Source organism: Nothobranchius furzeri, chromosome 1 (assembly GCF_043380555.1).
Source record: "Nothobranchius furzeri strain GRZ-AD chromosome 1, NfurGRZ-RIMD1, whole genome shotgun sequence".
In the NCBI taxonomy this organism is placed as follows: Eukaryota; Metazoa; Chordata; class Actinopteri; order Cyprinodontiformes; family Nothobranchiidae; genus Nothobranchius; species Nothobranchius furzeri.
In genome coordinates, this window is record NC_091741.1 from 35,403,207 (window position 1) to 35,427,484 (window position 24,278).

Below are 24,278 nucleotides of genomic sequence, written 5' to 3' on the forward strand. Positions count from 1 at the left end.
TTTCTCCTCCCCAACTCCCTCCTCTCCCCTCCTCCTCCTCTCCTCCTCTCCCTCCTCTCCTCCTCTCCCCTCCTCCCCTCCCCTCTCTCTTCCTCCCCTCCCTCCTCTCCCCCTCCTCTCCTCTCCCCTCCTCCCTTCCCTCTCTCTTCTCCCCTCTCCTCCTCCCCTCCCCTCCTCTCCTCTCCTCCCTTCCCCTCTCTCTTCTCCCCTCCCCTCCTCTCCCCTCCTTTCCTCTCCTCCTCTCCTCCCCTCTCCTCCCCTCCCCTCCTCTCCCCTCTCTCCTCTCCTCTCCCATCCTCTCTTCTCCCCTCCTCTCTTCTCCCCTCCTCTCCTCCTCTCCCCTCCTCTCCTCCTCTCCCCTCCTCCCCTCTCTCTTCTCCCCTCCCCTCCTCTCCCCTCCTCTCCTCCCCTCTCTCTTCTCCCCTCTCCTCCTCCCCTCCCCTCCTCTCCTCTCCTCCCTTCCCCTCTCTCTTCTCCCCTCCCCTCCTCTCCCCTCCTTTCCTCTCCTCCTCTCCTCCCCTCTCCTCCCCTCCCCTCCTCTCCCCTCTCTCCTCTCCTCTCCCATCCTCTCTTCTCCCCTCCTCTCTTCTCCCCTCCTCTCCCCTCTCTCCTCTCCCATCCTCTCTTCTCCCCTCCTCTCCCCTCTCTCCTCTCCCCTCCCAGCCTCTCCTCTCTGAGTTATTTACAGACGGATCAACTGGCCGAGATCACGGCGCTGCTCTTTTTGTGCCGCTGCTCGTGTGGTGAAGCGTGTGGAAACTTTTTAATACTAAATGCTTTGGCTGCTTGTTAACCTTGAGACTTGTCTGCTGTGCCTGCTAGGATTTACACCAGGCGCCATCTACTGGTCACAGAGTGCACTACCAGGTACACGACTTCTGCAAAGTAACACTCAATTAGGACATTTTTACACATTTAAGCACCAAGTCACAGATTTCCAGAGGTGGGATGTTTACGTAACTTCCAGTAAACTCTGGGCTAAATTTAAAATGAGGACACAGAAAATGTAATATTTACAGAGTGGCACATGGTCTTGAGCACAATCCTCTCTAAAATTTCTGATTCTCTTGCTCCCTCATTTCTATTTTCAGCCTTTGACTCTATATTTATATCAGGTAGAGCTTTTCTTAACAACAACCACGGGGTTGACTGAGCAGATAATGATCACACTATTTTTTGTTCTTGTCTAGGATGAAAGCAGAGGCGTCCCCATGTCTGGTTCAACCAGTAGACTGTCTTCTAACTGGAGTTTCCTGGATTGTGAGTAAAGCCAGAAGTTCAATTGTTATGAAAGAAAAGATTCCTCATAAAATTTTACACCAACACCATCTATAGTGGGGATGGTGTGCTGCTGACCTCTACTCAGGACCTTGTGGATCGGTGGGCAGAATACTTTGAAGACCTCCTCAATCCCACCCACACATCTTCCAGTGAGGAAGCAGAGTCTGGAGAGTTTGGGCTGGCATCTCAAATCTCTGGTGCTGAGGTCACTGAGGTGGTTAAAAAGCTCCTCTGTGGCAAGGCTCCAGGGGTGGATGAGATCCACCCGGAGTTCCTTAAGGCTCTGGATGTTGTGGGGCTGTGTTGGCTAACACGGCTCTGCAATATCGCATGGACATCGGGGGCAGTCCCACTGGACTGGCAGACCGGGGTGGTGGTTCCCTTATTTAAAAAGGGGGACCGCAAGGTGTGTTCCAACTACAGGGGGATCACACTCCTGAGCCTTCCTGGTAAGTACTATTCAGGAGTTCTGGAGGAGGGTCCGTCAGATTGTTGAACCTCAGATTCAGGAGGAGCAATGTGGTTTTCCTCCTGGCCGTGGAACACTGGACCAGCTCTATACCCTTAGGGGGATCCTGGAGGGTGCGTGGGAATTTGCCCAACCAGTCTACATGTGTTTTGTGGGTTTGGAGAAGGCGTTTGACCGCGTCCCTCGGGGGGCCCTGTGGGGGGTACTCCGGGAGTATGGGGTACCAGGCCCTCTGATACGGGTTGTTAGGTCCCTGTATGACCGGTGTCAGAGCTTGGTCCGCATTGCCGGCAGTAAGTCGGGCTCGTTCCCAGTGAGAGTTGGACTCCGCCAAGGCTGCCCTTTGTCACCGATTCTGTTCATAACCTTTATGGACAGTATTTCTAGGCACAGCCAAGGTGTGGAGGGCATCCGTTTTGGTGGCCTGAGGATCAGGTCTCTGCTTTTTGCAGATGATGTGGTCCTGTTGGCTTCATCAGAACGTGATCTTCAGCTTTCACTGGAGCGGTTCGCAGCCGAGTGTGAAGCAGCTGGGATGAGAATCAGCTCCTCTAAATCTGAGACCATGGTGTTGAGTCAGAAAAGGGTAGAATGCCTTCTCCGGGTCAGGGATGAGGTCCTGCCCCAAGTGGAGGAGTTTAAGTATCTCGGGGTCTTGTTCACGAGTGAGGGAAAACTGGAGCGTGAGATCGATAGGCGGATTGGTGCTGCATCTGCAGTGATGCGGGCGTTGTACCGGTCTGTCGTGGTGAAGAGAGAGCTGAGCCAGAAGGTGACGCTCTCGATTTACCGGTCGATCTACGTTCCTACCCTCACCTATGGTCACGAGCTTTGGGTAGTGACCGAAAGAACGAGATCACGGATACAAGCGGCCGAAATGAGTTATCTCTGCAGGGTGGCTGGGCTCTCCCTTAGAGATAGGGCGAGAAGCTCGGTCATCCGGGAGGGGCTCGGAGTAGACCTGCTGCTCCTCCACATCGAGAGGAGCCAGTTGAGGTGGCTCGGGTATCTGGTCAGGATGCCTCCTGGACGCCTCCCTGGTGAGGTTTTCCGGGCACGTCCAACCGGGAGGAGACCTAAAGGAAGACCCAGGACACGGTGGAGGGACTATGTCTCTCACCTGGCCAGGGAACGCCTTGGGATTCCCCCGGAGGAGCCGGCCCAAGTGGCTGGGGAGAGGGAAGTCTGGGCCTCTCAACTTAGGCTGCTGCCCCCACGACCCGACTCCGGTTAAGCGGATGAAAATGGATGAATGAAATTTTACAAAACAAAAGCCCACAGTTACAATGAAACACATAATAAGAGATGTCACACAAACTTAAAAAATGTAATTTTTTACCTTTTTCTATGTTTACACCAATAAGATTTATGAAACTGAATAAAATGTAAAAACTTAATATAAAAATGATTCAATCATTTAAAAAGTGTATTTTAATGCAGTCTCAGTGTATTTCTGTTTTTTATCTCCTTTTAGCCACATCAGCTGATCGCTTTTACCGCATTGACAAAGCTCAGGTCAGTGATGATTTTCAGGTCCAGCAAAAAAAAAAAAAAAAAGCATTTCTATTTTATTTTCCTTGTGCTCACGTTTGTTCCTGATGTGTGCCGGCAGGAACACCTCCACTTTGTGACAGAAATCTGCCAGGATGAGGTGTTCATCCTGGACCACGAGGGACCCCAGGGGTCGTCCTCCGGGATGCCTGATCTGGTGGTCGAACCTACATCCGGGTAAGATGGTGTAGGGAACCAGAACCTAGGCCAGAGCAATCGATATAATCATCATTAGACCCGCCCACTGACACTGATTCACGTTTTTAATGTACAGCGTCCCAGAAAGAAATCATTAATTAAATATTTTTGAAAACATAAATATTTAATGGATTATACATTCCATAAATGTGGGCAGCTCAGGAGGTAGAGCAGGTTGTAAAGCGCTTTGGAGTCCTCTGACTCTGAAAGGCGCTGTTCATTTATCATCATTGATTTATTAATGTTTGGGTTATTAATTAGAATTCAATAACTATTTATGCAAATTGTTTATTGAAATGGATTGATTGTTTATTTATTAAAGCTGCTATGGGAATTTTGGAAATCAAATTAGCTTAAAACATTATTTTCACAACGTTCTGACAGTAGCTACAAATTTATTGTGGAGATTTAAAATAAATGGAAATAAAAATTGATAAAGTGGTTCTCTCGCATTTGTTAAAAACCTCCGCCGATAACACGTTTCAGACAGAAAGCAACCATTGGACCGACCGCTGCACTTCCCTGGATCCTCCTCCCATCACACGCTCACATGTTCAGCCACAGAACACCGCTGGTGCGAGAGGTTCTCCGCCCAATAAAAGCAGAGATGGAGAAACAGCCGGCTGCTACCGCTTCAGCTTTAGGACAAACTACCCGAGTCCCAAAAAGAAAAACACCGTTTGAAGTCACGGACAACAAAAGACGTTTGAACCTAGAAAACGGAGATTGGTGTTTAGCGCTATCTGGTTTCAGCACGAGGATCTCAGGAGGTAGGGATGTGAATCTAACGATTAAATTCAGTTCTGATTCTCGGGGTGACGATTCAATTCAGAACCAATTCTCAATCAGTTCTCTTAGTAAACAAAGCCGCTTCTACATTGGTTCGGTCCAGACTGGTTAGCATCGGGTCATGGTCACGCACTGGTAGGGTTTGTTCACACACTTCTCAGGAACGTTTAAATCTCCAAGCACGTGGGCGGGGCAAAAGACGTGTGGAGAAGTCCGTAGTGTCTCCCTTAACCCTCCCACTGTCCTAACGGGTGTGACCCCGCCAGGAAAGCTGGCCATTGAGCAGGACTGATGGTTTATCCCTTGGGTCCATGTGGCATTGGTGAGGAGTGAGCACCACCTCACCCCTGCCACGTGGACCTCAAGGGATAAACCATCAATACTGCTCAATGGTCAACTTTCCTGGCGGGGTCACACCCGTTTGGACAGTGGGAGGGTTAAACAAAGGCCACCGTGAGCGGCGTCGCTTTGTGGTAAACAAAAAAGGCAGTCGTCCTCCCACGAGGCAGCTCAAGCCACACAGTGCTGTGTGTATTAGCTGGAATGGTGTGTGTGTGTGTGTGTGTGTGTGTGTGTGTGTGTGTGTGTGTAGCTGAGAGCGATAGGAGATGGCTTCAGTCGAAGGTATCACCTCCTCACTAACCAAAATGATGATGAATCGTGCACACGGGAAGCCCCGCGGGCCGATTATCTCCGCCATTAGGAGGCTCCCCCTAATGGTAGGCATGAATTTGAGCTGGCCAATCAGTCAGCAGCAGGTGTGTTGGACCGGATCAATTCACTCTTTTTCTAATAAATTCTGAATCTTCATAAGTAAGAGTCGCGATTTGGAAGTGAATATTTTTTTCAGGGGAGATACCCGAGGGGAGGGGTGAGTGTTCAGTGTCCTAGCTCTTTCTGTAGATTCACCAGAACAGCTTTAAATGAATTGTGTCATCTTTGGCTCTCCATAAAAAACTCCTAAAATATTCATCTTTGCAACAGTTTTAAGTGAGTAACCCGGCTGTCATTAAATGAAAGGTTTTTCTCTTCCTGTCTGCAGAGCACCTTTATCAGCTGACGAGCAAGGTATGGAGACGCTCACACACCTGGTTTATGTTGTGGTTTCCTCCGAGTTTAAGGTGAAATGAGTTCATGCAGCCTAGCAATCATAATAAGAAATGTAAACAGCTGACAGACTCTGTACGGCTGGTGTTTGATCGTGCTCAGCGAAATGGCATCCAGGCATGTTCTGACCTGAGCGTGACGTTCACTCCAGAGCTTGGCGAAAACCTTCGGTAGATTTAACGGAACTGTGACTGAGGAATGCTGTTGAACTCATGGTTCTATGGAGGATTCCCGTAAAACATGTCTAACAGCTGAAAGTCCTGGAACATGTCTGGGATTGTTTAGCGGGAAATCCCGGAACTTTCTGGTGTTCCACATCCACGTTCCAGGTCCTTCAGCCTGACACCAAAATTCCTGACCCACATCAGATTTAGGATTTCAGACACACGCTTTTATTCTGACAGCCGTGGTTTGTCGGAGTCCATTTATCTGAGACCCGGCTCCAGAATCTGTCTTTCCTCCTTTATTCATTGCACGGATCCGCGTGGCGCTGCTGGTTGCATGAACACAGATGTCAGCAGCTGTAAGTTTGTAGATGTTTAATGTCATTAGACCAGGAACAAGTTAAGTTATTGTGGCAAAATCACAACTGAGAACATCAGAAAGGTCTTCACAGAATAGAAAAGTGGCTCCTTAAGGGTTTTTTCTAAAGAAATCTAGCAGAAAGTCAGAGTTTTGGTTTGAGTCGAGATCTGATGCCATCGTTTCTGTGTTTTTTTTGTTTTGTTTTTCCTCAGCTCTTCTGACAGCTGCTGGTTCAGGAGATCTGTCCACGGTACGATCACTCTGAGTCACACTGATGCCTCACAACCAGCTAGACTGTTAACGCTGAGTAATCATCACAGAAATATTCCCCCTTGTCAGTAGAAATCAGTAGAAATCTATCGAAACGCCACGTCTCAGTGACCGGGTTAGCAAGGTAAAACAGGAAAAATAATTATTAGCAGAAGACCAAATGAGCAGACAACGTCTTCATCACTCGTCTGTCTAAACAGCTGTTTACAGTTCAGACATTATTACTTTATTTTCAGATATTTATTTGCAAACCTTAAAGCAGGAGTGTTTCATTTCCTCGCAGCTGATGGAGTGTGTGGTTTGTCGAGGCATCAGCTTTTTCGTCCGGGACTCTGAAGGCTGCTCAGCATTGCATCTGGCAGCTCAGAGCGGACACACAGATGTGGTCAGCTACGTTCTGCAGCAAGGTGAGAGCACAGATGAAAGAAGTCCAGTTTAATGGTGCAAAGCAGCAGATGTTAGGGTTAGATTTAAATAGAAAGTATTATGTAGCTGGGTTGGTGAGCTACAAAAATAAATAAAATGTTCTTTCAGCTGATAGTCAGGTGTGTTTTATTCCAAAAGACATAAAAAAGATCAGTTAAGACCCAAGAGCCCGGATCCTCTGGAGGTTTCTTCCTGTTAAAAGGGAGTTTTCCTCTCCACTTTCGCTGCATGCTTGCTTAGTATGAGGATTGCTGTAAAGACTCTGACACTAGTCAGTGGGTGTTTCTCAATGTCGAGGCGCCTGGCCTTGCGAGGACGTTGTCCTTCCTTGGTCAAAGAAAACGGTTAAATGGATCAGATTTGCATCACGTGACCGCGGCTTCCACGGCGGTCACGTGACACGGGAGATACGTTATATTTTATACGTATTAGTTTCAGTATAAATATATAACGAGCCTTTTACTTTTTAAATTGTGTTTATGTTTCCATCCATCTTCTGAACCCGCTTGTCCACGCAGGGTCACGGGGGGGCTGGTGCCTATCTCCAGCGGTCAACGGGCAATCAGGCGGGGTACACCCTGGACAGAGAGCCAGTCCTTCGCAGGGCAACACAGAGACACACAGGACAAACAATCACACACACACACACACACACACACACACACACACACACACACCTGAGGACAATTTAAACAGACCAATCAACATGCTATCTCCATGCAGAAAGATCCCAGGCCGGGAAGCGAACCCAGGGAAGCGAACCCAGGACCTTCTCGCTGCAAGGCAACAGTTCTAACCCCATGTATATGTTTATTAAATTAAATACATGTTTATTAAATTAAATACCGTAAATCCTCCAATACAGGCCGGTATTCAGTTAAAGGTCGGGTCTCCAATTGTGGCCGGCGTCAAAGTCAGTTGAGGAAATATTGGCTGGTCTCTTATTGTGGCCGGGTGGAATGTAGTGACAAGCAGGTATGAGCGTCCCAGCTGCAGGGTTATAGTCCCCAAATCAACCAGCAGGAGGCAGTAGAGGTTCACGCAGACCTTTATTAGGCTTTTTCTTCAACGCTTTGTAACGCTACAGACACGATCCTCTATCACGCTCCTACCACACAGAGTCACGGTGTCAGTTAACCATGCTAATTCAGCCCACTCCACAGAACACACATCACCTTCCCTGTGGCTTACATAACACTCACACAACACGCAAATCAGCACATAGGAACTAGCAGAACGATAGGAAACACATATAACACAATACCCAGAATGCACCTGGCTTACAACCCCAGCCTGGTCATTACACTATCAAGTTCAAAGAGAACGTGCTGATTATGCTGCAGAACACTCTGGAGAACAGCAGTAGGGGGTGTATGAACTAGTCAACTTCACTATAGTGATTTTTTATGCCTGTCGTCGACTAGTCGCTGTCACGTGATAATGACCGGCAAGATGCAGCCCTCGGAAAAGACAGCAGCCTGCTGTCAGCAGGTGACAAGCTCCTGCGCTCAGGGGGTGGGGGGTGGGGGCAACGCGCTGTGCCAGACCGTAGGTACTGACACGCGATCGTTCATGTTGGTTCATTTCCTTTAATGTTTTCTGTCTTTTATTTGCGCCTGATGTGCATCGCTGCTGTGGAGCGGGGCGCTGCGCGCATCACCTTGTCCTCCGACGCACTGATCACTGATACGGCCGACAAACAGCGAGCACTCCGCTGTTTTAGCGGTCGGTAGATCTTTTAGAACTGCAGTTCAAAGGTAACTCATGAGGTGAATATATATGAACCCAGGTAGCAGTTTCTCTTTAGGATTGAGAGGAGATGCAGGAAGATAATAAACAGGCAGGACAGAAAAATAGTCAAATAAAAACAAGTTAGTTTTTGTACCTGCTGGTTGCAACAAACAGACATCATTGAAGGTCATCAGAAGTGAGGAACAGAAAATGAAATAATTATTTTAATGTTTAGAGCAGCAGGAACTCTGAGAGGCTGCAGGCGCATCAGTGAGTTTGTGGCCGCTGCGCAGGGGGAGGGGGGAGAGGGCTAAAGCAGGGGGAGGGGGGAGAGGGCTAAAGCAGGGGGAGGGGGGAGAGGGCTAAAGCAGGGGGAGGGGGGAGATGGCTGAAGCAGAAACTACCGTTGTTAAAAGAAATGTGTTTAACTTTGAAAATGTGGGCGCAATTTTAATTGTCAAAAACTCCAATGAACATTAGTTCATTTTGCTCAAATGGAAATAGAGGCCTGCCTCTAATACTGGCCCTCCTTCCATTAAAGGCCTGGAGCTTGATGAGCTTGAGTCAAATAGAGGCCCGGGCCTGTATTAGAGGATTTACGGTATATAAGTGAGTTACTACCCGCTAGCCACCGAAGCTGCAACTACTAAGCTACTAACCAACCATAGATAACTTCTTTGGATCTAAAAAAACAGTTTATGTTTATTTATTTAGCAGACACTTTTATCCAAAGCGACGTACTGTTTATAACCTATAGGGCGTGTTGTGATCTGTGGGGGAAACCGGAGTACCCGGAGGAAACCCACGCATGCATGGGGAGAACACGCAACTCCACGCAGAAAGGCCGCAGCCGAGTTTTGAACCTGCAACCTTCGTGCTGTGAGGCAACAGTGCTAACCACTGCACCACCATGCAGCATTTTAAATTAGCTGACTTACTTTAAAATTTGAAGATTGTCCCCGAAGTAGCTGCCAGCTTCTGATCCGCCGTCCTTTTGAAAATACCGCGGTGCATTCTGGGTAATTTTTGACCAAGGCTAGGCTACAAGACACCTCCCGTGTATCCTCGCTCAGCTAGCTAAACGGCTAACAAACGGATAACACACGCCTCGGTAGAACTTTGGAACACGTCTTGGCGGCTCTCGATGACGTATCTCCTAGGCAACCGGGGCGGGGCCAAGACATCAAGGCAAGGTTCCTCGGCATTGAGAAACATCCCCGGTGACTTGATGCAATTTTCTGGGTTCCTTATATAGGAAACTTTTTTTTTCTGATTGGCTTAATGAACTGACCTGGATTGGAATGTTTACTATGGGAAGGTCCTTGAGACGACTCTTGTCGTGATTTGGCGCTTTATAAATAAACTGAACTGAATTAAAGATTCTTTCTTTAATATTCAAATAATAAAAAAATCTCATTTTCATGTCTGAAACTAGATTTGATCCATTTTGATGCGTTGGAAATATTCCAGAGCAACAACAAAATAAAGTTAAAGTCAAAGTCCCATTAGTCGTCACACACTGGTGAAGTTACATCTCCCCATTTGACCCGACCCTGTGGAGAGTGCTGAGCTGCAGCAGTGGCTGCGCTCTGGAGCCATTTGGTATTTTAACACCCTCCCCCCCTCCAGCGTGTCCTGCGCCTTCATTTAGGTCTCCACCTGGTTAGGCGTGCCCAGAAAACCTTCCCAAGGAGGCGGCCGGAGGGCATCGCTAACCAGAAGAGCACCTCCACTGGCTCCTCTTGATGCCTCGTCACTAAGCTCTAACTCAGATCTTCACTTGTGGACGTTTTTATTTCCAAAGTCTGAATTTTGAAGTTAATCAATTAAAAAAAACTGAATGTTTGTTTTGAGAGGTGAATCTGATTCGTAAATCTGTATCAGCCCTCAAACCCAGAGTGGGTGTGTCTGTAGCTAATGAAGTTCTCTCTGACCAGAGTTAGTTGGGTGGTTTGGGATCTTCTGCTTTGAACCATTCTCAGAGGTTTTGTTCCCTGTGTTTCCCTCTCAGGCTCTAAAGTCCTTCTGGATTTAACAGACAGACAAAAGTAAGCTGTTTATTCTAACGTTTAAACGTGTGTGTTTGTTGTTGACATCAACCCTGTGACCGTGTGGGGCACCATCACGTGTCCGTTACCTCCTGCCCGTCACCGAGGTTGAGCTGAAAGCATCTTCAAATGCATAAAAACAACACAGTTGTGTGTGTTTGTCTGTAGGGGAGACACGGCTTTGCACAAAGCAGCTTCAGAGAAGCAACACGCCGTGTGTCGCTTGCTGGTGGAGGCCGGTGCGTCGCTACAGAAAACAAACTTCCAGGTAAACAACAACAACTGGATTACTGTAAATGCAGCTGAGTCACAACAGTCGGGTGTGTCAGCTCCAGCTTTACTTTCACTTTCATCTTATGGAAACAGAACAAAACCAGACTGAAGCTACTTTCTGTTTCTGTGTTTTATCTGCTTTGTTGCTACGGTCCCAGTGAAGACCGAAACTCTAACCCCCAAATTCCACTACCTCCGCTCCGCCCCCGCCTTCCGTAGCCGCTCGCTTCAGAACTCAATTTTTACTGGTACCCGCTCTACAACGGCTCCGCTCCAGTGGCAAACAGGCATGCGCGGGATTTTCGAGATCTTGCGATACAGTCCGAGCAATAAACACGGAAGTTAGATCCAAACACCCGTTGTGTGGGAGAAGCATCGGCATGAACTGTTTAATCTGCCCATCATTGTGTTGAGAGATCAGCAGTGTTTGGATCAACAAAGTGTGACTACTTTGATAATAGAAACTGTATTTATGGCTTACTTTTGTGCATTTAAACTTCAGCCGCCATTGATAGTTGTTAAAAGTTGTTAAACCTGTGCATATGAAACAAAAAACGCCTTTTGTTTATCGATTTATTGTGAAAAACGGAAGTTGTGCTTGCTCCTTTTCCTGTTGGGCGTTTGTGATTTCTGTCCATTTACTGCGGAGGTGCTCCGGCGTCCGGCAAAAATAGGATCAATTCTATTTTTGCCGGACGCCGGAGCAGTGGGCGCCGCACGGCCGCAGTAGTGGAATTGCTCTGATTGACTACAACGGGACCGATTTTGCTCCGGAGTTCGTGCCGGAGCGGAGCGAAACGGAGGTAGTGGAATTAAACTGAGATAAAAACGTCAACTTTGTGGTCGAAATGATTCAGAATCAGGAACAGAAGCTGCATAAAAGCCCACATCAGCAGACACAAGAGGTTCTTCTTAGCTATAGCAAGACTTTATTCATGCTTGCTAAATGTGACCCTGCAGCTGTTAACGGGAGGTTTTAGTTTCTGGCAGTGGAGACCTGTTAAAGGGTGCCCACTTGGTTCCCTTTCGGATTTAGTAAAGCCTCATGTGAAAAACCTGGTTTTTCATGGATGGTTCGTTTAAATTGGACAGACAGATAAGTGCAGTGGTCCCGTCCAGTTTTTATCACTTGAGGCAACTTGCAACGGTTAAGTGTTATTTGCCGGAAACTGTCTTTGAACATGTTATTCATCTCTTTGTCTCCCGTCGACTTGATTACTGCCATTCCTTGTACTATAGATTAGGGCATTCGTCCTTAAACCGCTTGCAACTGGTGCAAAATGCAGCAGCCCGCCTTTTAACAGCTACAAGGAAACGTGACCACATCTCTCCAGTGCTCGCTGCCCTTCGCTGGCTGCCAGTGCATCACAGGATTCAGTTTAAATGGTTGCTTTTTGTTTATAAATCACTTTTATGGTCTGGCCCCTCCTTATATAGATGGTTTATCGTCACCCTACACTCCTGGCAGGAATTTGCGGCCGGGCTCACAGTTTTTATTGTCAGTTCCAAAGGCTGGCCTAAAGACGAGAGGAGACGGGGCTTTTTCTGTGGCCGGTCCCACACCTGGAACAGTCTTCCTCTGCAGATCAGGACCTCTCAAAGTCTGGGTGTCTTTAAGTCCTTGCTTAAAACTCATTTATCCAACCTGGCTTTTATGTAGGATGATTTTAATGTTGTCATTGTTATTCTTTCTCATTTTTATTTAATTTATAATTGTGTGATGCAATGCTGTTTTTATCCTAACTTGCTAATTTTTATGGTTTTATGGTTTTTAGTTATACTTTCTTGCTGTTATCTTCTGTGTTGTACAGCAGTTTGGGTTGCGGAAGCATTAATAAGTGTGCTTTAGAAACAAACGTGACCTTGACCTTGACCTTGACGCAGCAGCTGAACTGTTATTGCTGTAAACCATCGGTCGCGTGTCTCTGACCTCCTGAACTGAGCCTTGATGATTCAAGTATTTGCATTGATGGCAACGTTCCAGATGAGGCCTCTGATCCGTGTTTTTGGTTTGGTTGGTTTTCGACTTTATTCTGATTCCACAGAAATTCATTGTTTAAATGAAATAACTCAGAACCAAACCGGGGCGAGAACAACCACACCCGAATCTGAATCCGTAATTTGGTACCTCGGGTCAGCTGATCGGACCATGTGATTGTGACTGATACTGGTTTTGATATTGCCACTACCAATGCCAATGTGGGGAGGTCGTGGTGAGCTGAGGCCCGATATGTGCTGCCGGTTTCTTGGGGGCGATATCTAGACATTTTCCACCTTATTTGCATGCTGCCACTAATAACGTTAGTTGCACACAATTCATGAAGCGGTCTGATTTTAAATCTGCTTTACCGAGGAGGTATGTCGGCCGATGTCGATATATTTTAAAAATGGTAAAACCAGCCCAATATGTGGGTCCACCCCTAAATTGTAGCCTAAAATTTAAATGATTTTATCAAAACGATGAATAAACAAGCTGAAGATTTAGTAATATTTCAGAAATTGTCTTGATTTGTTGACCTGAATTGACCTTTGACCTGCTGTCGCGTCTCTCAGGGGAAGACACCTGCAGACCAAGCAGATGGCGACTTGGAGCTCGTTTCCTTCCTGAACTCCAAACGACACGTCTCGTCGTCCACCACTAACGAGGACCTGGAGACGGCGGTCTGAGGCGGGGACACACACACACACACACTCTCACTGGACTCTGGACCTGCAGCAACGAGCGACCGGGAGAAGGAAAAAGTGTTAAAGACTAAAACCCGGAGGCTGGACAAACCAGCAGAGCGACGGACGTCCTCGCCGCACTGCAGCAGACTTTAGTGGTCAATTATTTATTTGTATTTATTTATATATATTCTATTTATTGGTTGTGCTGATTGATTGATTGACTGATAGAATTTTAACAGTTGAAAGTGCAATTTGAACACACATCGTGAGCTCTCCTGTTCGTCTTGTAACTGAGCTGGTTTGGTTATATTTTACTCTACAAACGCGTCACAAAAACGTTTAAAGTGTTGGAGGAGGAGGAAAGCGTTTCAGTCGTGGAACCTGTGTGCCAAAGACGTCGCACTTTTGTTGTCGCATCTTATCCAAAAGTCCCTCAGTGGTTGTGCAAAGACACGCGTGTCTGCTGATGTCGTCACCGCTGAGTCACCGTGAGTCAAGCAGCTGCTTTTGTTGTTTCTTTTTTTATTTCCTCATCAGCTTCCCCAACAAACCAGGAAGTTTATTTTTAAATGTTTTAACTGTTGTCAGCGTTGGCTCATCCGGTCATGCTGAGGGTTTTCCCGCACATCTCCAGCTGGTGGAGAAAATTATTCCAGAAACCCAGAAGGAAGCATTTAGATTCCCACAAGACTAAAAACAAACCAATAACTACAGTTAGACCATAACTGGAACAAGCTAGCCGCTGTTCTGATTAAATCTAAAACGTCACTTAAAGAGCAAGTCACCCCCAAGTCAGCTTTTTTTTCTGATAAACTATATAAATGTGTGTCTAATCGTGCTGCAGACACGTGTAGTCAACAGTTTTGCACTTTAGTGCATTTTAGTAAAAATTTAAATTTTCTGCCTAAAACTGTCAGTGTTGTGCCGTTGTCAGGTAAAAACTCTGCACTGCATTTGAATTTAAATCTGCCATCGCTATTGGCTAAGAGGTACCCTAGAATGTTAGCTGGTACCATATGATGTCACAATGTCGTTGTGAACCTGTGTGTGTGTGTCTATTTGTTAATGGCTCCGCCCTCTCAGTCTGCTAGGCAACAGCATTTGTTGCATTTTTCTAACAGGAAGTGGGAGTTGAGAATAAGAACCTGGTAGGGCGTGACTTGCTCTTTAAAGTTATATATCGAACAGAAGTGAGTGAAAATAATTGTGGAAACCAGTTTCAGCTAAAATCCAGTTCAAGTTTTAAAGCCTGAAGCTAATAATGAGTCCTTCCCTCCTGGTCACATGATACAACCTGTTGAATCAGATCCCATCAAACGTCATGTTGTTTTTACTTTTCTAACACAAATAATTTAATTACAGCTCTGCTGGTTCTACAAGATACACACACACACACACACACACGTGTAGAGCTGCAGGTGTTTGACCGTTAATCAGTAGATATTTACCTATAAATGTAAATATTCGACAGATTTGATTATATTTGTGAACATTTAAAAATATATATTTTGTCTTTTTTTAAATGATATGACACCAATTTAAGAAACAGTTTTTACTGTTTGCTTTTGATTTATTGACCATCAATGAAATAAATTAACACGTCAGATTAGACCAGAGTGGACCTTTTATTAGAGCAGCATTCCTAAACTTGGTGTTCTGTCGGTCTCCTGCCTGTTTTAGGTGCACTTCAGTACGTCCGATGACGTGTCGGTAACCAGGAGACGAAGCCATAAGGCCAGAGAAAACACAGAACTAGACCCAAAATAAGTGCATCACATATAAAATATTTGATTAAAAATATCTGAACTAAAGGATCATATCAGATGTCAATGAGACGGGATCGGAATCAAAGGGACCATCCGTTCGGCCCAAACTAGCCGGTTACCGGTACTCCGACTCCACGAGGCATTCCCTGTGAAACGTGTAAATATGCGTGGCCGGTTTTCGTACTCCGAACATATCCGGTATAAAGTGGCTCCACACACAAACAGACTTCTACTCTACAACAAGAACAGTGGGCGTTTTCATGCATAGTTCTTTGTGTGTGTTTGTGGCATTTCTTCAAAAAAAAAAAAAAAAAAAAAAACAATCTGAGCCAAATTCAATGCAATATGAGTAGGTTCTTTGTTTATTAATCGTTTACATTACATTAATGGTTTTTTTTTAGCACCGAGGAGTGTTGAATGTTATTTCAGTGCCGGCTGAGTTTATGCTTGTTTTATTATTTAGTTTTATTTTGTGTGCATGTTTGTCAAAGGACTTGAAACAAGCCTGTGAGGTTTCCTTTGATATGAAATGTTGTAAAATGAAATTATATTTACGGTAGGAAGAGTTTTTTTTTTTTCCATAGATGTTTTGAGAATGGCACACCGCCATCGTGGAAGTCTTGACTGGAAGCTCAGTTTCAGTTGTAGTTTGACTGAAAGTGAAAGTTTAGATCTTTTAGAGAGTTCTGTGAAAAATACACAAACAATTAATACCTTACGTGTCATAGACTGTGTGTGCAGCTTCGTCTTGGAGAAGCAGATTGGTTTTGACTTGAAGCTAACGTCTAATTTAAGAAAAAACCAAAGTAAAATGTTAAAATCTTATCAGAATTCAAGTCTACAAAATAAATATAACAACTTACGCAAACTTTGCTTTAAAAATACCTTGAAGCAATTTAATTTATTATTCCAGCAGAAAATGTTAGATAATCCAACAGGAAGTGCTAAAGCTAGCTGCTGCCGTCGCTTTTAGCACTAGCAAATAATTCCATGTTTTTATTGTAAAAGTGATGCCAAAAAAAAGAATCTGAAGTAGTTTTTCATGAACTGCTGTGAAATTTCACCTAGCTGTTAGCATATCAGTCTGGTCAAAGCTAATCTGGTTTTCCAAACTGAAGCTGTTTAGTTATTATCTTTCAAAAGAAACGTATATTATTATTTCTACACTAATGTATAGGGATTAAGTTTTTCAAATGTCACGTTTGACAACAGATGATAAAAGTTTGGTTCTATTATTCAAAATGTATGCAAATCTCAAACTCCATCTCCCTGACAGAAAATAGTGAAATAACTCGATGTTTAACATTTTTATTTATTTTGACCAAATAATGTTATTTTCCATGTACTGAGAGCTAGCTTTTGTAGCCAAGGATCAGACCGTCGCCCACCACACAAAGCACCCACAGGGTGGCTGGACTCTCCCTTAGAGAGAGAGTGAGAAGCTCGGTCATCCAGGAGGGGCTCGGAGTAGAACCGCTGCTCCTCCCCATTGAGAGGAGCCAGGTGAGGTGGCTCAGACATCTGGTTAGGATGCCTCCTGGACGCCTCCTGGTGAGGTTTTCTGGGCACGTCCAACCAGGAGGAGACCAAAGGAAAACCCAGGACATGCTGGAGGGACCATGTTTCTCGGCTGGCCCAAGTGGCTGGGGAGAGGGAAGTCTGGGCCTTTCTGTTTAGGCTCGTGCCCCCGCGACCCAACCCTGTTTAAGAGGATGAAAATGGATGGATGGATGTAATTTATTTTTTGAGGATTAATCGAATTCAGATAATTTGCTTGTGGTTTATTAGCAACTTCGGTAATACTTCTTTTACAGTCCCCTAATTACTAAGTACTTACATGGTAATAACACAGTAAGTTAAAGTGTATGATTGTAATAAGGTGTAATTATTGTATAAAGCCGTAGTTACTTGGATAGATTAATAAAACAAAAACTAGAATTGAACCTGAGTTACATGGTAATAACTGTTTAAGAACTCAGAAACAATGATACACTTTTACTTACTATGTAAGTACTTAGTAATTAGGGGACTAAAAGGAAGCGTTACCGCTACTTCTATTACAAGTTTCAAGAGACTGAAGTAGGAATTACATAATAAAAGTTTAATTAAATTATATTAACTGTTTTAGTGTTGCAATGTGTGAAATGAAAGTGCATCTTATTTTGGGTGCAACATTATAGATGGGTCCGTTTCAGTTACAAGTCACTTTATTTAATATTAAGAAAGATAAACTGATTTAAAAATGCTCAACTGGGATTGCAGCATCTGCCTTCAACTTTTTCTACAAAAATGTAACAATTTCAAAACGAAAATACTTTTTTAATGTGATTTATTCAGGAGGATGGTTTAAGAAAGCAGGACTTCTGCGATGGCACAGAGAGCTTCCTTTGGGGATTATTAAATGGACAGCGAGTAAAAGGAATATTGGCGTTGTCTGTGAACAGTGATGACACTTTTATAACAAGATGACTGCTAAAAAACGTGCTTCGTATCACTTTGTAGAAACATGAATTTGTATTTAACTGTGTCCCATCAGAGTTGGTTATGCATGGACTTTCATACCTCCTTTGTTTTCAGTTAAATGACATCAAGAATGGCATTACTGTTGTTTAAACTATTAAATTATAGTTTTTAAACTGGTTTCTTCCTAGGATTTGTTTTGCTTTTGTATTTTATTTGTTCGGCTGATGACACGTTTATCTGAAGTTCGTTTTCTAGAAAAATGTGGAGTTTTTTTGTCTCACTTCTCATTTGCTGTTTGAGAAATTCTATAAAACACATTGTGGTTTCCTCATGTTTGTTTTTTGTTCTTTCATCGCAGTCACGTGTTACTTAGGATGTAAAATCATCCGCACGCTGAGTTTAATTTGATATTGAAAAAATAAAATAAAATTTGACTCATTCCTAAAAAGAAAAAATAACTTGAGGACTCTTGTGCTGAACAGCAAACTTAATTCCTGACATCTGGAAGGATTTGGGAATTCCACTTGTGTAAAGAATGTGCTGCTGTTAGCCTCGAGGTCAAGTGGAGACTTGCTCTGCTTTATCTGCAGAGAAATTAATCTAAAATTTAATTCTCTGTAAAATCAGCACAGTTTCTAAACTCCTCAGTGCATTAAAACACTTAGATAGTCGGATAATTCAATATTTCCGTACAGACTTTTAACAGAAAGTTGAATAAAACTCAGTGAGTCGGCGTAAAATTAGAATGTATGCACTTTTATTTTATCGTGTACGCTTTGCTTCTTTACAACAGCATCAGACCCGGTTAGGTAAACATTAGAGCTGATTTGTTCATTTATTTTTCTGTTTACATGATTGCTAACACATTATTCCACATAAAACTTTCTGTTTTAACTCTGCTTTCAGCAGCTATGCACCAATGTTTACACCAGGTTTACACCACGACGTACGTGTATTAGCGAAAATCCACCAATCGCCATGGAAAAGGGGTTGAGCGTCGTTACGTCATCGAAACACGTTATCTAAGCCACGTAGCTGCGACGTCCAGGCAGTTTAACCACGGCTGTGACGGAAACATCACCGGAACAAAGTCGGACTCTTGTTTTCAAACTGTTTCGTTTGGGCTTTTCGTCACATTTTGTCACAAGGAAACAACAGAAACGTGTGTAAGTAGTTTTATTTAGCTCATTTTAACAACAGAAACTGGTGTAAGTAGTTTTATTTAGCTCATTTTAACTACGTAACACAGCACCGGTGTTTTGTTGATTTGTGTGTCCTAGATGTAATCGGTACTTGATTTTCTCCTCGTCCGGATGACGAGCGTCCCTTTTTAAGGCTTCCAGTTGTTAAAAAGATCTCACTTTAGTCAGATATTATATAAAACACGGATCACATGTGTTCGATGTTCGTTATTTTGTAAAATTCATCGAAATGTGTTCGGCGAGAGCTCACCCTGAAACAAACTTCACGTTTAGTCCCTACTTGACCTACTAAACTTTGACTTTAATCAAACTTTGACCCGTAACCGTACCTTGTGCGTGTCTTTATTAAAGTTGTGACTCACTTGTGCGTTTCTACGGAACCGGCTGATCGGTCACGTGACCGGACAGCCTTGAAATGACTGAACAGAAAAACATAAAAACGAATAAACTCCTGACGGAGAGAGGACGGCACGGTGGATTTGGTTGTTTTTATGATCAGTTTCTTGTTTAAATACAATGCAGGCTGTTTTTAAAACGTTTAGACTTTACTTGGAGCTGAAACAATAAAATCTTTAATGAATCAAAAGCCCCAAAGATGTGAATAGAGGAGTTTATTACTGAGTCGTAAAGACGCATGTTTTAGTGTTTAGCCTTAAATTCTCTGTAATAAACAAGATCGTGGCTATTAAATGATCATCCCGTAAATATAAAGTGTTGATGTATGTTTTGTGATTTGTTGTTGAATGAAATGACTTTTACATGTTATTTGGACCTATAATGGCGTCTGGATATGTCTCCTTAATCTGCTGACCAGGACCAGAGTTCGCTATTCTTTAACAGGTTGTTATAATAAATAATAATAAATCATGTTTCTGTCTCGACAGCATGGACAACGGACACGTGAAGGACCATAACCGGATCTCTGATAACAACAATCAAACTACAAAACCTAAACCGGGCTCGGACATGGAGGACACAGAGGAGTTCAAGCTCCTGCGGGCCTACGCACAGAGGAGACGACCCAAACAGACACCGCCCGGTGCGGGCGTTCCAAACGGCATAGGCGCAAAAGCAGCCGGTCCTCCCGCAGACAAAATCCAGACTGAAAAAGATGAGAGGGAAAAGGCAAAGAAGAAGAAGAAGAGGACTGTTGGGAAACCGCTGGGAATTTTTCTCAAATGTATTAAACCTCAGACAGACGAGGCAGAACCGCCGCCGCCAGCGGCCGAGGATGACGTCAGCGGGAGATCGATCATGCGTTCTTCGGTTCATCACTGTGAGTGAGACATCAGCGACTGGTACCTGAAATCAACTGAAATTAAACACTAGCTTTGCATTCATTTCAGACTAAAGTGGCTAAATATTCATTTGATTTCTCTTCCTAATTTTTGTAGTGAAATCAAATCTATTCTTGACATTTTCTGAATGTGGAAATTTCTCTGGAATGTTTTATTTTGTGATTGTTTTTTTCCCCAATATTCAGGATATCCCAGCAAGTTTTTCTTCGTCCTCCAGCTTTTTTAGCCCTCGGTGCTTTTTTTTCTGCCTGTTGAGTAAATAAAGTGGCTTTGGCACCGTTCCAGTGGGTTTCATCTGGCATGAAAACCAGATGAACTTGAGCTCCCGTGGAGGCTCCTCCTCCTCCTCTCCAGTGTCCCATAAAACTCCGTTAGTCACACGTCTGACGTTTGATTTCATTTGTGATTTTCTTTTCTAGACGTACCTGTTGTCGGGGAAGAGGAGGATGAGATGCAGGATGTCGCGGCTCGATTGGTCGAGATTACTGACGAGATTGAGTTTGTTCCCTCTGATTTAGAGGTGGATTCGGAGGAAGGTGAGCAAACGAGACGTTCTGCCCTCATAAAACCATCGTACGATGTTCATCGTGACTGAAGCTGTTGTGTTTCAGACGAGGTGGAGAGGACCGTCGCCCTGATTCTGAGGGAGAGTGGAGACCAGCTCAATAAGCGGGTACCGAACCTTTAGTACAGGGGTTTTTAAAGAGCAAGTCACCCCCAACAAGAAACTTACTTCACTCCCACTTTATGTTTGAAAAATGCAACAAATGCTGTTGCTTGGCAGACCAAGAGGGCGGAGCCACTAACAAATACACACAGGCTCACAATGACATTATGACATCATAATGTACCAGATGACATCATAGCATACCTCTTAGCCAATAGCGGTGGCAGGTTTAAATTCAAATACAGCGCAGATTTTTTCCCTGACGACGGCGCAACACTGACAGTTTTAGGCAGAAAATTTGAATTTTAACAAAGATGCACTGAACTGCCAAATTATTGACTACACGTGTCTGTAGCATGATTAGACACACATTTATATAGTTTATCAGCAAAAAAATTTTGATTTGGGGGTGACTTGCTCTTTAAGCTAACGTCAAACTACCGAGCCATCGGGTTCAGAGCCAGACTCCGTTATGAAACGCTACAGTTGTTTCTGGAATATCCACGTGTGTTTGTGTCCTCCTGCAGTTTCAAGAAGCCAATCTGAGTTTTGAGCTTTTCTCAAACTACGACTTCTTCAGGAGAGTCGTGGAAGTTTTCCTGGACAGGATAGGATTCAGGAGCCGCGATCCCGAGGCTCTGGGGCCACGAGCGTCGCCCAAAACTCAAATCGCCGTGACCTGTGAGGTGAGAGCAGCGCTACTGACCGGCTGAACTCTGACCCGTTTCAGACACACGTCCATGAATATACCTTCATGTGATTGGCTGTTTGTTTCGTCATCAGATCACCAGCCGGCTCTCGGCTTTGGACACTCAGCCCACAAACCGCCTGCTGAGCCACGGAGCTCGATTTCTGCAGGATTATTATTCATCCTGGGCTCAGCAGCACGGTGGATATGTACGTGCACACGCTTCCTCCTTTAGAAAGCACTCATTTAAGTTGGTAAAATATCTTAAATCTTCTGTTTTACTCATTACAGGAGGCAGTTTTTCAAAGTGAGGACGAGGAAGTGGACTGAGCAGGACTCTGTCTCCACCTTCAGGATGTTGGTGGGACTACACGTCCTGCAGCTTCTGCGCTTTGTGAAAATGAATCCGACTCGGGACCTTTCAGGCTGGAAAAAGTTTAAAAGCACATAAAAACCTCATGTTGTGCACTTTGAGTGGGTCTTTATTATTCTAACCAAATAGTACTTAGGTTGTTTGTTTTATTTATTAGGATAACATTCAGGTTTTTGTAATACTTCAGGCATTAAAGTTTGCCAAGCACTTGCACTTTTACCTGCCAAAATAACAACATGTTGTGTGAAACTTAAACACAAACTGTATTCTGCCTTATCTGAAATGTTCTCTGTGAATCATTTTTGTACTTGGATTTATTTTATAAAGGATGAAACAAAATGTTTCTTTGAACGTGTTTTTCGTGAAGTCCTTTTTGGAGGTCAGGTTAGCACCGTCATCCAGAAGGTTAAACCACTCCTTCCTGTTGAAGTGTTGGAAACTGCTCGTAACTCTCCAACTCCCTCTACTTTGGGGTGAACCGTCCACCATCTCATGCTGCTGCTCGTCTACTGACGGGCAAACGGGAGACAACATTACACCAGTTTCGAAGTCAAATCACCGGCTTCTGTTGTTTTATGGGCTCGGGAGTAAGATCTTATGGTTTTAATCCCGGTGGTTTAGCACCCTCTTGTCTCACTGAGCTTTTAGTGACCCACGCTTCAGCTTACAGCCACTTCTAAAGGTCCAAGAGGTTTGCTTCTGGAAATCAGGTCGGTGCAAACTGACAACTTTTCAAACATTAATGATGATTAAGACCAATATTGATTCAGCTTTTAACTGAAACAGAATTTTTATTGTGCCCTGCTGTAAACGTGCTGTATGAACAAGTTAGACCTGAAATACACAAATTTCCTTAAATTTTAACCCCTTAAATTTCCAAGTTTAATGAGCAAAATGGGGGTTTGTCCCATGGGCGGGACGCTGGAATGCTAAGGGGTAAGCACAAAGCTTCACACCTCTAAATTAAATTCAAAAATACTTTATTAATCCCAGAGGGAAATTGATTGCTGTAGTAGCTCAGAATAATAATAATAATGAAGTCACCAAAGAGTTGTTGTATATTACAATGGCTGTTGGCAGGAAGGACCTCCAGTAGCGGTCAGTGTTGCAGCCAAACTGAAGAAGCCTCTGACTGAAGACACTCTTCCGTTGTCGGACAGTCTTGTGAAGAGAATGCTCAGGGTTGTCCATCATTTTCTTGATTCTCTGGAGAATCCTTCTTTGCATCATCTCCTCCAGCGGTTCCAAAACTGCCGAAACTCTGGCTGAGTCCTTGAAAGGGCTTGGAGTTCCTCCATCTTGTTGGCCAGTGATCTCACATTGCCCGTTATGATCGATGGAAGAGATGGTTTGAATTTCCTCTTTCTCTGTCTCCGTTTTGCTCCCGCTCTGCACCCCACGCTGCTTGCATTTTAGCTTATTTGGGATTTGTGGCTTCAGCTGAGGTATTATTTCAGCCTTTCCAATGTTAATCAGCTGCTCCCGATTGTAAACCAGCTTGTTGCCATGGTTACACATCATAACAAATGCTCAAAAAATGAAAAAGCTAAAAAATAGCAGTAAAAATCCTCCAAGCTTCACAGCACCAGAAACAGAAAAGTAAAGTGTCCAAAAAATACAGTTTTTCTTGAGAAACTAGAAGAAAAAATGTCCAAAAAAAGGCAAAACTTACATATAGTCAACAGAGCTACTCCAACATGCAGCCACCCAGAGCAGCGCAGTTCAGGTGTATAGGGGCTTTCCCCATCCGAAACCAGCTGATTGGACTGTCGGACCACTGGTCCACTTTACTTGTTTCTTTTGTGCCTTGAATAATTTAAATATTTATTTAATCATATGCTGAAACTTAAAACATTAAAACAAAAGTGTATGTGTGCCTTCTGGTAATGTTCCTGAGTAACGTGCTATTTTAGTGTTATTTAGTCTATAAAGCAAAATTTGCATTTAATAGAAAATAGAGTAAAAATGTGCAAAAGTTTTAAATTTATATATATGTAAAAATAAACACTCGTGATTTGGTGTAACTTGAAAGCCAGTATATATTTTTTTACATTTTCTTCTTTTATGGTCACGTTCGTGACTGTTTTTTACTGAATAACGCACCACGCCCCCTAGTGGCCTTGAGAGGAACTGCAACTCACCCAACGCGGGTAAGCAGCAACTTTTAAAGATTTTGTTCATCTTTCATTCACCTGCAGGTATATTTGGGCAAATTATTAATTATAATAAATCCAGATACAAGTTTGTGTTTGCACGGAGTATTTATTTATCCAGAGGAAGAAGCGGAACTATAATTAAAGTAGGTGATTTATGCTGAAAACGCAGTAAAAAGGACATTTAGTTGATTTAAACAGACTTAACAGTTTGGTGTGTGACAACTGATATGTCTGCATTCTTCCTGTGAGCGGAGCGTGTCGCCATCAGGTCTGAAATGAGATCCAACCCGTTCTCTGGCAGAACCGGCTCTCCGAGTCCGAGGACAGCAC

At 44.0% G+C, this 24,278-nt stretch overlaps 2 protein-coding genes across 6 annotated transcripts in view; both read left to right on the forward strand.

Moving 5' to 3' along the window:
* dgki (diacylglycerol kinase, iota) overlaps positions 1-13,483 on the forward strand; it is a 100,695-nt gene extending 87,212 nt beyond the window's left edge. For 4 of the 5 annotated variants that reach the window (XM_070544025.1, XM_070544071.1, XM_070544044.1 and 1 more), the window contains 10 exons: positions 823-867; positions 1,191-1,260; positions 3,225-3,265; positions 3,363-3,478; positions 5,331-5,356; positions 6,133-6,170; positions 6,474-6,597; positions 10,359-10,395; positions 10,564-10,663; positions 13,222-13,483. In XM_070544025.1, the coding sequence (XP_070400126.1) occupies positions 823-867; positions 1,191-1,260; positions 3,225-3,265; positions 3,363-3,478; positions 5,331-5,356; positions 6,133-6,170; positions 6,474-6,597; positions 10,359-10,395; positions 10,564-10,663; positions 13,222-13,335 (711 nt within the window). In that variant the 3' untranslated portion in view covers positions 13,336-13,483. The remainder of the gene's footprint in view (positions 1-822; positions 868-1,190; positions 1,261-3,224; positions 3,266-3,362; positions 3,479-5,330; positions 5,357-6,132; positions 6,171-6,473; positions 6,598-10,358; positions 10,396-10,563; positions 10,664-13,221) is intronic. The other variant, XM_070544061.1, reaches the window with a different exon arrangement.
* A 5,118-nt stretch (positions 13,484-18,601) lies between these two features.
* LOC107387339 (uncharacterized) lies at positions 18,602-22,131 on the forward strand. The gene is made up of 7 exons (XM_015962261.3): positions 18,602-18,730; positions 19,651-20,042; positions 20,484-20,600; positions 20,676-20,737; positions 21,259-21,417; positions 21,515-21,628; positions 21,711-22,131. The coding sequence occupies exons 2-7, from the start codon at positions 19,652-19,654 to the stop codon at positions 21,747-21,749; spliced, it is 882 nt and encodes a 293-aa protein (XP_015817747.3). The 5' UTR covers positions 18,602-18,730; position 19,651; the 3' UTR covers positions 21,750-22,131.
* Positions 22,132-24,278: the final 2,147 nt, after the last annotated feature.